Raw genomic sequence first — 12,830 nt, forward strand, 5'->3', positions numbered from 1 at the left:
TAAGGCGGTGCAAGGGGCTTGGGTTTATTTTGAAACTAATGGACAGAAAGGTCTCCAGGGCATTACACAGTGCACTTCATAATTTCTTCTAAAGTTCAGGCAGGGCGCTGGCTGATACGTTGCAAATGGTGAAGGACACGCAAAGCTTACCTGATTTGGTGGTAACAACGAGGAAGTAAAGTCAGACCCTAATCAGTGATTCAAAGAACGCTCGAAAGCATTTGCCTGGAGGCAAAGAAGCAAGGAAGGAGTTGGCAAACCACTGATGGCAAGTTTGGAGGTGCTTGTTGAGTTTGAATGGAGGTATCCTCTTTGGTAGTTGCTCCTAGATGACCGTTGCTGCTCCGTTAATCCGTCTAGAAGCTAGAAGGAGCCTCAGTTGTGCTGTCAGCCTGAAATGGTGCTAAGTATCCAGTGGCATCAGCATGCTGGTGGCAGTGAAACTTGAGCTGCCTCCTTTGCCCTCCTTCCTGTAGATTAGTTTTAGTTCCCTGTGAGCCTTTGGTGCAGGCGTATAAGTTACTCTTCCCTCTTGGAAGAAACAATCCCTCCCAAGCACATTCCCTCTGAAGTGAGCGTGGGTTAAATTGCTGGATCGATGCAGAACCAAAAGCCCATCGATGCTGCTGAGATTTAGAGTAGGCCTCTGATTTTTCGGCAAGCATGCAGGCACGTTTATCAGTGTATGCCACACCTAGACCTAAATTTAGAAAACAAGCCTTGAAAGTGTTTTCGGTCATTAACTAGCGCTCGTACTGCTTTTCCACAGCACACTCAAATGTTTTAAAAGGGGGAGCAGAGTAGAATAATGGAAATACCTTCCGGGGAGAGCATCTTTGCGAAGACTTCAGCTGTGGTGTGATGTGTACAACTGTTGTATGAGTAAATACAGGTTACAGAGGAGCTGTGGGAGACTGAGTACAACAGCTTCTGCTTACACCTTGCAGTCCAACATTTATTTATTTGAATCTTGAATCCTCCTCATTTGAAATCGTTAGAATGAGCAGTCTCAGCAATCTGTGTTATTTGGTCTTTGCCACCCCAGTAATGTACTGGAGAGTTGAACTAAATGTTACTAAACATATTGCATGGTTACAAGTATCCGAGGTGCTAATAAAAGCCCCTGGATCACCTTCTAGGCAAAGAAAACCAAGCTAAGAGTAGTTGAAGAGAAGAAGAATGTAGTCTGCATCAGAATCATGTTTTTTCTAATAATCTTTGACCTTACTCTTTAGGTTGATCAAGATATTATCTACAGTCTGGAGTATTCTGGGTTTTTATTACATTATTTCTGCCTGTGCCTTAAAAATAGGCTTTCGCTATTCCTAGCAGTAGTACACCTCGCTGTCAAGGAGCCCTGATTTATAAGTGTATTACAGATGGTTTTAGATAGGATCTGCCAGAAGAGGGGAAAGTCTTGTAGGAAAAGGGACTGCATGGAATATGTGCAGCTGGAATGGGCACGAGTGCAGAACTTGTCTGGGATGCATAGACTGTACAGCGTTATTCCCGTTCCTATCTAATATCCTAGAAAGTGAATGTTGACAGCCTGTTGTGTTGGGAGCAAAGATGGGAATCCTGCAACTTAGAAACCTGCTGTACTTCTTATTATACAGGGATTGCAATCGTTCAACCCTTTGCTAAAGCTTTTAGCAGTAATAGTATCCTGTGGTATAATTTGAGAAAGGAATCTTCTGCCTTTTGAGCTTTGGCAGTTGGAGAGGATTAAAAAGACAAGCAGGATGGGAAGTTGTGTATCTGTTTCAGTTTTTAAAAAAAAAAAAAAAAGAGAGAGAGAGAAATTAGTCTTAGTACCAGTGAGCTGAAACAGTCAGACATTCCTTTTGGGAGACCTGACAGGAAATAATGATTTACAATCTGGAATATGTCTGCAACATAAAAGGAAGGGGAAAAAGTCACTTGCTGGTGGTGTACTTCTGCACTGAAACAGGCATTTCTTATCCAGGAGAACTAGCTTGAGGAGAAATGTCGCTTATAAACTGACTAGCGATCAAAGTGGTGGGACGTGTGGTTGCTCCAAATTGCATCACTTTAGCAAGTGTTAAATTTTCGGCATCTCTTCAGGTGGTTGTGTATTCTATTCTGTGAAAATTGAGCTGCCAGTTTGCAGTTTGGGTTTGGATATTTTTTTCAGATACCAGTCATAAGCAAAACTTGAGTGCCCAGCAGCAGGAAGGCTGCGCTTTCCTTATCTAACTGCAAGCGAGAGCCTCAAGCTCGGCGTTTCGGAGCCAAAGCAGGACGTTCAATTGATGACAGACACGAACAGCGCCAGCCAAATAGTCAATGCTCTTGCTACACGTATGGTTGATTTATTTTTTTTAACCTTCATTGTAATTACTGAAATAATTTTAGGTCATTGAATTCTTCTAAGCTTGCATCAGAGATGGGAGAGAGGGCAGGTCAGCACCACACGGTCGTGTCCTGAGTGGTAGTGGTGGTATATATTCGGTTTGCTGGTTGCAAAGATTTAGTGGCCTAAGTGGCTTAGTTCCCAGAAAGGACTGAAATGGGGAGAAGCTGGCTTTCTGTTGGCTCAGGAGTTAGCTCAGAGTAGTGTTGTTATGCGGGCGATACAGAACTGAAACCAGTCTGGCTTTCTTTTTGAAGAAACTCCCTAACTCTGTTTATGCTCAGCAATAACATAGTCAAATGAGCAGGAGCTATCAGAGCTGTGAAGACCAGGCAATTAAATCTGCAGATTTACGTGATAAATAGAAGCAAATTCCTGCTGGTTATAAGTCTGGGAGCTTTCAATAAAATCTTCTACCCTCCCTTTCAAATGTAATGGCTTAGCCTTTGAAATGGATAGAGCTGCAGTTTTGTATAACTTTGAAACCTGCAGTATGGGTGAAATCTCAGTTAATTAGCTATGGGTGCTTGTGAATGAAGCCCTGGAATTTCTGTAAATGTCTGTAGTGAAATGCATGTGCGAAGCTATGTAAAAGGAGAACTGCAAAATACCTGTAGGTAGCAACTCGTCAGGTTTCTAGTGTCCTTTAAAAAGGAAAAACAAACATGTAGAAAAGCTAGCGTCAGTGAAACGTTACCCATTCTGCCAGTGACACTGATCTTTTAAAGATTTCAGCTTAGTTTAAAATAACTGAATTTGCTGCATAATCTCGAGTCAGCTCTTGTTGACTGGTGTTATCAGCCTGCAGTATCGCAGCTGGGAGAGGGTTAACGAAGGCAGAGCTATTCCTGTGCCCTGTCCTGAGGAATTGTGAGGTTTAGAGATGAGGAGTGGGAGTCAAAAGGGGAGTTAAGCTGAGTCCTTGCGATTTGCATCCTCTTTGGCGGTAACTGCTGCAAATGCAAGGTCTGGAGTCGTATGCTCTTAAAAGGAATAGCAGTGACAGTATTGCACCTTTGTTTTGAGTACTGAAAATGGAAGCACATTGGTTTATTACGTGATCTACAGACACGCTCAAAAGAGTTAAACAAAACCTGTAATAACTTCCTGGGTTTTCCTGTTTGTCCTTTCTGCATTGAATTGTGTCTGTCTAAACTCAGCTTTTGAACAATATGGCTTAAATTATGTGCAACTATACGTCTCTATAACTAATTACTTTTAATACTAATTGTTTTTATTCGGGCCTCAACACGGCGTGCTTAGATGACCAGAGATCTGTGGATGTTTTGGCGGAGGGTGCTTCTCCTGGAAGTAAGCTAAGTGCAGCAAAGAGACTGAGGAGAAAAGCAGATGCTGGCAAAGAAAGCTAAACAAACTTTACTCTTATAGACATCTTCGTAATATTTTTCCCTGCAGTAGTGCCATGGGAACACTATAGCAGATGCTTAACTGGAGAGTCTAGATAGCCAAACATCTTTGGAGGAAACTTATTACGGAGCTTTCATCTAAGCTAATGTTTTTAGTCTTTGAGAATCCTATGATCTCTAAATCCTTCAGTGACTTGAGCTGTAATAAAACTTCATTTAGAATTTCTGTCTGAACTCCCTACTCCTCCACAGGAGTTCTGTGCTGGATGAAGGAGGAACGGTGGAAAACTGCCTCATGTCAAGTAAACACTAAGCTCATTAAGTCCTGCAACCTCAAAGAGCTTGGCTCCAAGAGCGACCCAGACTGGGAGACGGGCTGTCTAATCACCTTCTCAGTGAGCAGAGGTTTATAAGCCTCTCCATGTCTACAGGCAAGAATTCTGTACAAGTGTTTTGTCTGGAGATCTGTTAAGAAACCCCTGTGTTCAGTATCTAAATAAACCTGAAAATTCAGCAACTAGAAATCTAGAATTAGACTGCGGAGAGATTGATTCTGCTTTTGTTCTGGCCTAGAACAAGTGAATTGGGTCCATTGCAGTAAGGTGACATATATCCAGAGTTTGCCAAAAATGTCTTCCTCTTTCGCAGTTTGTGAAGGCTTTGTGGGTTTTTTTTAAGTGCCTATAATAACTCTGACATGCTGCTGTCAGAATGGGGGGAAAAAAATACATCACTGGGCGTGTTCTTTCCTCTATGCATTTGGGGAACTGCTGCTGATTTTGACACCTTAAATATGGTTCTTATCTCTGTATGTAAATATCTCCAAGAGGTCTGCCCCTGGGGCAGAGGTCTGAAACCGAAGGATATATGTGACCACAGGCCTAGTTTTTTAAAGACTTCACTTTTTCCCCTGCAGTGAAAGAACCAAGAGCAAAAGATGCTGGTAGACTTACCCATTCAGTATATGACATGCCAAAAGTATCTAAGACCAAAAGGTACAACTTGATCTGTGTTTTGTATTGCTGCCTTTGTGACTGTGACAGCACAGATTTATGCTGGATTAAAGAGACTGTATAACCACAGGTTTAGGCACGGAAATTCAGCCTAACCTGGCTTTATATCAGTGCTTTAAGAGGTCTGCTGGCAAGCCATTTAATTTTTTAAATGCTGTGCAAGTAAACCAGAGTCCTGCTGCTCTGCCTTGCTTGGGTTACCTCTTCTACACTAGAAAAATGAAGTACTATGTATGTATTGGATACTTTTGTTTTTCCATTGCATGCAGCACTTATGCCAGCTATGTCTAAACTCCTTTAAGAACTTATGCCTTAAACAGCTTTGCTCATGTCTTTTTACAGCTATTGTTTAATATATAGCTATAAAACTGATTAGCCCAAGTTCGTTTGCTTAATGCATAAAACACTGAATGAAGGAGCATCTACATTTGCTGTATAGCTTATTTCAAAACTGTCATACTATAAAACACCTATGGTGGGGTTGCTACTGTAATGGTGGTTGGTAACATCATCTTTCCCTAGTTTTTCTGTCTTCTGTTAAACAATTCCAGCTGGCAGAGGAGGAATGAGCGCTTCCGTCAGCGTTCCCACGATCCCTAAGTAAGGAGCATGACCTTGTGACCATGTGCCAGCTTTCCTTCCTTGACGTAAGAGATGGTGGGAGGTAAAGACAATACTTGCTAAGAAAGATCCCCTGGCTGAGCTTGACTGCTGGAGCTGGGCTGTCACAGGCCATCTAAATAGTATCTTTCTCTGGAGACTGAAAGGCTAGTAGCAAAAAGTGACTATTCTCCCTTATCTACGTTTGACGGAAAGAAAACGTTGCTGTCACTGGGCAGTGGGGAGTTGTTGCCTCCTGTGAGTTTCTAACTAGGTCCGTTGGTCATACCTTTACTTTAGTGCAGACTGATGTTTCATCTTCAGCTGATTGTAAATATTTGGCCCCTCCCGAGAAGAGGACTGTTCTCTGTGTGGCAAGGTAAGAGGAAGTGATTTGCCAGAGCGCTCAGAACAGTATTTGGAGAAGCTTCCTGTTTTTGACTTGGCCGACTGCACAGATCAGCCTACAGGAAAAAAGCAGACTGACCAGAGCTTTTGAGGCTTCTCTAGATATTCATGCTTGATGAAGAGCTAGCATGGATGTAGTTGCTTGGCCTTCATTTTTCCAGCTCCTTGCTGGTAACCTTCTGTTGCAGGTTCCCTATTTGCTGTTACCATGACAAAGAAGTATCTTCACGGTCAATAAAATGCAGCTGTGCAGTTTGCCATTTTTGCAGATCTGTTTTAGTAAAACAAGTAAGAGTTGTGTACCGCTAAATTCTGTCTGTGAGGAAGGTGTTAGAGCGATATCCAGTCTTCTGCCTCCATTGAAACCTACCTTGTTGTACAGGGCATCATCTTTACAGGACGGGGGAAGTATTACTGCACATCTAATGAAAATGAGAGGAAACTTGGACTTTGTAAAAACTTTGCCACCACTTCAGTGTATGAATGCGATAATCGGTTTAGCAATGGATATGTGGTACCTTTCAAAGAGAAGTAGACTTCGCTCCAGACTTGGTCCGGCCAAGCATCTGCTTGCTATATTATTCAGATATCTAAAGGATATGGGGATGTTACGTACCGTACTTGAGAGTAAATCTTCCTTCAGTCACAACAGGTGGCTATTACAATCTTCTGTTCGTAGTGTCAATGCACCTTGCTTTCAGTTGAGGTGAAGGCTTTGATCTTCAGGATGCTATTGTGGCTGTGCAGGAGTCGATGCCTACTCTCTTCCGAGCTGGAATATTTCAAAGAGAAGATGCCCTACAGCCTAAACTGGATGAGAAATAAATAAGCAATCTTCCCCCCCCCCCCCCAAAAAAAAAAAAAAAAAAACAACCAAACAAAAAAACACAAAAAACCAAAAAAGAACAAGCCAGGCAGTCTTAACTTGCTGGCTGTAAAATACTTATCTTTTGATAGTGAACAGGTAGTGCCTTTTTAGACCTGCTTTCATAATGGATGTCTACTAAACGAAGAACTCCCTCCTTTCTTCGTTGCTAGGGTATAGCTTAATTGCAGGAAACTTTACTTCCTGCTTCTCCTTGCTGTGGGCGGGGGTGCTACTTTAATGGTTTGATCATGACACTGCTTTAGTTTTGAAGCCTTCCTTAAATACAAATTCTAGAGAGTGGGTGAACTTAAGATGGAGCAATTAAAGTTAAGCCCATTGTGTATAGTGGCTAGAAACAGCAAAAAAAAAAAGAAAGGGGGAGGGTAGGAAGCAGTAAAAACAAACTTGCTGTGCTTCTGCTGGATGACGACCTGTTGATCCAAATGACTTGTGCAGATTATCGATACCGTTAGGTTTGTGGAGAAGTATCTGTTTGTATCCTCTGGCAAGAAGCGGAGCTAAACGGTATGGCAGGAACATGGTTCAGCTGATCAAGTGTCTGTGGGAATGTGTGTTGCAGATATTCGGTCTGTCTGAAATCAAATTTAATCTCTTGTTGCAGTTGGTCTTATACCCAATTTTGACAAGTCCTATCAGAGTATGTTGCTGTGGTTTCTCTAAATAACTAAAGCCTCCAATTTCTCACATTCAAGGAGCTTTTACTTTGCATTTTGTAGGAAGAAGGAAATAATGCGTCAAACTTTGTGTACCTTTCAATCTGTTTTTTTGATAAAGCTGAAGGAGGGAGAGCTCTGTGTTGAAACAGACTATATCTTGGATACTGATTATCTCAAACTGAACTGCGTAATGCAAATAAGGAAGTGCTAAAACTGCTTCAGGAGAGGAAACTTTCGGTTCCCTAACCCAGATTATTGTTCAGATAGCATGGAAAAAACAATGGGTGAAACAATCAGTAGGTTGCTGCAGACCAAGGCAATGGTAAAATGGGTTTTCAGAGGGGTAAGGCTTTCTGCTGCCCTTCCTGGAGAGGGAAGTAATGCAGGGCCAGGCACGCAAATATGTTATGCTCCAGAGTAGCTAAAAATCTCTAAACTATATAAAGGAATTGCCAGTGTTCCGGTTGCCCACTTGAATCGGGGATTTGTAAATGAAACCTGTTCATTGTACGTGACTGAGTAGTAGGAGGTTTGCTGTATGTAGTATGCCTTGTACGGTAGGATTTCAGGCTCATGAAGATGCATATCTCACTTGCCCCTGTTAGTGTCAAGATAGCGTGCGCAGTCTCCAACAAGATTTCATCTCTTAACTCACGTTGAAGAGATGTTGAAGCGTATGCTTTAATTTGCGAAGTTTCCTGTTCTGCACATAAGAATTGTAGCATCGGTACAGTAACTGTACTAACCAAGATCTAGGTCTCATGAGGCAGTGGAGCTGAGCTAACAACTTGGTGCTGACAAAAATGGTTCTGCTGTGTTTCTTGCTTTGACACTCGGTCATGTATTGGAGCTGGTTAAGCTTGCTGGAGGGGGTACACAAGCCCCCTATGTGTATGGGGTTTTTTGTTTTTGGGGTTTTTTGATGAGGAAAGGACTAGACTCCATCAGCAGCAGGGTGTTAAATTGGTGGCATGCCACCAATTCAAGCCATGCCCTCAAATCCGTGGTCTAGGACACTTCTCGCAATACAAAGGCGATCAGCAGCAATCAGATGGTACTGAACTTTATTGAAACCTCTCGGTATCAATATAAAAGATGGTGTTGCTTAGACCTAGAATCTATACCTCTGTCCTTTCGGAGCTGTTGATAAGCACAATTCTTGCGTAGCTCATGCTTTTTTTGTGTATGAACCTGATGTGCTCAGCTGTACATATTGTGACTGAGGGCTGTTGTTGTTTCTGCAGAGTGACCAGCAGCTGGATTGTGCCTTGGATTTGATGAGGCGTCTGCCTCCCCAGCAGATAGAGAAGAATCTCAGTGACCTCATTGACTTGGTGAGTATTGGATGTGTTAACCAAATAACGGCTGAGTCCTGGGTGTGACAGAGGCCTGGTTTGTAAGTCTATGTCCGGAAGCCTCTCTGAGGTGTGGTGATCTGTGATTCTCTCTCTACTTGTGTTTTGGCAAGGTTGAGGAGTAGAGCAATTGCAAAAACAATGTCAGAATCGAGGTGTTCATTTTGGGCAAGCCAGCAGGTACTAGTGTGTATGCACAAACATCATTTGGATGAAGGGTCGTTAGCAGCTTTCTTGATGAAATCACCACCAGTTTGGAGGCTGCTCTTTAGTAAAACTAATTTGGAACAGTTAATCCAAGCTTGACGTGCACCCTTGTATGTATATATGTGGGTATTGTCTCATATTAAGCAGCTGCCAGCCTAAACTTTTGCACAGGACTCCTGCTGTAGGTACAGTGGATGTGCAGTGACATGTGCTTCGAAGACGTGACTGTGACAGAATATTTCAGAACCAGAACTCTGGAATTCTGGAGAATGCCCAAGTTCCTTTATTTATAAATTATGCCCTATCAGATATTTTGCTGTCCAGTGAATATCCAGGGGGGAAAAAAACAGCTGAATGACCTTGTGCCAACACCTGTGTTTTCCTCTTGCACCAGCAACATTTACTTTCCTTCTATAAATTGTTAGTAATGGAAACTAACTTGTAAAGACTTAATGACGCATATGCCTGTCACCAGCCACATAGAATTTACTTGCGCTTCCTATGAAGTGAGGAGATAAACTTGGGCTATCATAGGCTAATTAGCATCAACTCCCCCTGAAAACAGTGTGGCACAGTTGCCTCTGGAGCAACTTTGTGCATTATAGAAATATGGATATAATGTATATAAAACCTACTGTATGGAAAGCTGGGGAAACTTGTTTCCATTGTCCAGTCCAAATAGATGGCTTTCTGACCTAAGCTTCCAAGCTTTTGCAGATAGATGACATGGAGAGGTCTCTGACCTTTGAATGAAGCCTTTCCTCTTACCTTTCCATGAGAACCACATTCCTTTTCTGTGGCAAGAAGTCTGAATTTATTTGTGTGAGATGCTGACAAACCTGGAGCCTTACCTGGTGAGGGGCCTTAAAGATCTGATGGTTCTGCACAATCATAGCTGCTTGAGCAAGTACCTCTCACTTGTTTAAACAGTCTGAGCTCTTTGTCATCTTTGTGTGCAGAAGAGGTGCTGCTTTTAATTCACCTATAGTGTAAGTGATGCTTAACTTTCAAGTGAAGGCTTAGCTGACCTTTTTTTCCTGGAGGTCTGCTCCTCAATTGCTGAACAGATCATATGTAAAGGATTCCCTTTAACGGCCTTGAACCTTTTGGGTAAGAGCATTGCAGGGGATACTCTTCAGATTTGTGAAGTCTCAGTAAATTTGTTTGTATTCCTAAAACTGTTCAGGAATTCACTGAGGATGCAGGGAGGGAAAAGCCTTTCCTACCTGACCAACGAAGTTGATGTTTGATCTGGTATGTTCTTAGCATATTCCTTCAGCAACAGGAGTCCTGCAGAAACAGAAGCTGCAAGAGAAGCTTCAAACAAGCCATATTCACATCTGCCTGGAAACTTCTCTGCCGACGACTTTCTTTTAATAGTTCAGGAAAATAACTGCTCCTGTTGTATGCTTTTGTTGTGCTGTGACTTGAGTAGGCTTTCTGCATGATATTGAAGCTGGTGTTAGTGAACTTGGGAGGAACGGTCAAAAAGCTGTGGCTGACTAAAATTTATCAAATGCTACTTAAATAATGCTTTTTAGCTCCATAAGTCAAGGTACAGGTAAGAAAACTGGGTCAGGAAATAAATTTTTCTGTACAGGAAGGTAGTATTTCTTTTTCTTGACAGCATTTAGTAATTGGCTACATCTGTGCCATCCAGACTCTTGGCAACCTAAGCATTGTTTTGTGGCTATTGCTGGAGGTAGGATGAAGAATAACCAAATCATTGATATGATTTGGTGTGACACAGCTGATTTTCTGATGAAGCTTGGAGTGACCGAAGATCAGGATTTGAGTAAGTCTAAGGACTATCTGGAACAAGGAGTTGTGTGGGGAACTATGGTAAGCTTGACTATATAATTGGTATGAGTTTTTTTTAATGACTCAGAAAATTGCTGGTTACCTCTAAATGTTGGAATTACTTTTGGATGGTGCTCATTAGCGCTCTACATACTTTCCATCAGCAACACATTCACTGGGCTTCTTGTTCATGTTGAAAGTGTAACGTGAAGCAGAGCAGTTTGAACCGCACGCGTTAGAACAAGGGTTTGTGATTCCCGCTCTGCTTTCTGCACTCCCTGCTCTTGGGTGGAGATGAAATAATCTGCTAAATCCAGAATGAGTTCTTCATTGCTGAGACATCTGTAGGTCTCTGCTGCTGCCCACTCTGGTTGACCCTCACAAGACAGAGGCCAGTACTCTTGTTAGACAAGAGCAATGCATACGCTGATACTGTAATAGTAATGTTGCACCTGTAATAGTTCCAAAAACATCATGAGTCAGACTTGAGCAAATAAAGTTTCTGACCTTTTTTGGCAGTTCTATCCAAACCTTTACAGTTGACGTTTTTATGCTGTTTGCTGCACCATTACCAGACAATAGCCTCCTTGAAGTAAAAGGTCAGACTTGAAATGCATGACGAGCATGAGCAGGTTCATTAAATTTGTGATAGAATTATAAAAGATGGCACTCTGACTTCCCTTTCCTTTGTGTTTGGTTTCCTTGCCTCATTACACTTCCATGCTGGAGTAGACTTGACACAGAGCCCCAGCTCATTTTTTTCTTTGTATGTGAAGTGTAACTTATTACTTTAAACCTGCTTGTGGCTCGCCTTTCGTAGTCTTTCTATAATTCTGTGCCATGAGGCTAGAAATTGCTCTCCAGACTGTGCGTAACTACTGTTTTGATGCTGGTTTTTAAGATCCAGTGCGAAGAGATGATGATGACTACTCTGAGGACTTTGTATGCAAAAAGGTTTCCAAAACCAATATAGTAAGAAACTGCCATCTACTTTCTAGGCTTGTCACCCTGCTGGGAAGGATAACAGCACTTACGTTCCCTCACTCAGGTCCTCATTGCTCTGTCAAAGCCAGGTTCTGCTGCTTTTTAAATAAAAAACATCTGGGTGCCAATATAAGTACGTGGAACATGTTCAGGACTGTACACTACTGCCCCCAAGCGTTGAGCTGACAAGGGAAAGGGTCCAAACTTGAGCGCAGAGTGAGAGGGTGGGTGGAAGAAGAGAATTTTTGGGTCACTGGCCCTCATCAGACCAGACACTTTCCATTCATTAGCAAAACAGTTTGTGGTTTGCCCTTTTGCCACATCTGTTGCTGCTTTTTCAGGCTGCAGAGTCTTCAATTAGAGTTCATTAGAGACCTTGTCAATCATAGGACTCCTGAAGTCCTGCCTGAAAGAAACTGTGCATGGTGCTAGTAATGTTGCTAGTAATGTGCCTTGGCATGGAATGCTCTGTTTAGAGTTTAATTAGTCATTAATTGTACATAGACTACTTGGAGGCTGTCAGAGTGTGCACGAGGACTTCTGAATCACACTATAAAAAGTGGAGTTTAGTGTAGGCACATACCTTTTTAAGGATAACTGATCTAAACCGGAATAATTTTCTATACAATTCTTCTGAACACTGGAGTAACCGAAGCCTTGGAACATACCGCTGTCAGCCAAGTCCATGCTCTAATGCAGTTCCCATAAGAGGAATGTTACAAAGATGTCTCTGCTGTTCTTAAATGGTGTTGTCATGAGGTTACCCCCGAGTGATAGCACTTGTCATATTAATACAGGTTTTCAATCTGTATTGTGTAAAGAAGGTCTCACCTCCTTATTGCCTTATGTTGTCCAGAAGAAATAGGTGCTGTCAACATCCTGTACTTATCATAAAAGAAAGTTATGAAACAAATGTGTCTCCCCTCTACTCCTGTCACTTGGCTGAAAGGAGGATGTTAAAGGTATTTTCTGGATGGAAAAGCTGCTTGTATCATTTAAGAGTAAGATTTTATTTTGGCTCATGAAAGAATCATTCAAGGTGGCATGAAGTAAGGAAGCTGGTAGAACTCGTTTCTGAGTGGCTAAATGGTTTGTATCAGAAGATCAGGACAATCCCAAAGAATTGTCCTGCTTCCTTCCTCTTGAGATAGCGAGTTGACAAGCAGAATTTCTGAGG

The 12,830-nt window shown here is 42.1% G+C and overlaps 1 protein-coding gene across 2 annotated transcripts in view; it reads left to right on the forward strand.

The window, feature by feature from the left end:
• The window catches only part of CAPZB (capping actin protein of muscle Z-line subunit beta), a 61,853-nt gene that overhangs the window by 9,737 nt on the left and 39,286 nt on the right, over positions 1–12,830 (forward strand). For both annotated transcript variants that reach the window (XM_068916129.1, XM_068916128.1), the window contains exon 2: positions 8,552–8,641. In XM_068916129.1, coding sequence (XP_068772230.1) covers positions 8,552–8,641 — 90 coding nt within the window. The remainder of the gene's footprint in view (positions 1–8,551; positions 8,642–12,830) is intronic.

The sequence above is a fragment of the Struthio camelus genome, chromosome 21, assembly GCF_040807025.1.
Source record: "Struthio camelus isolate bStrCam1 chromosome 21, bStrCam1.hap1, whole genome shotgun sequence".
NCBI lineage: Eukaryota > Metazoa > Chordata > Aves > Struthioniformes > Struthionidae > Struthio > Struthio camelus.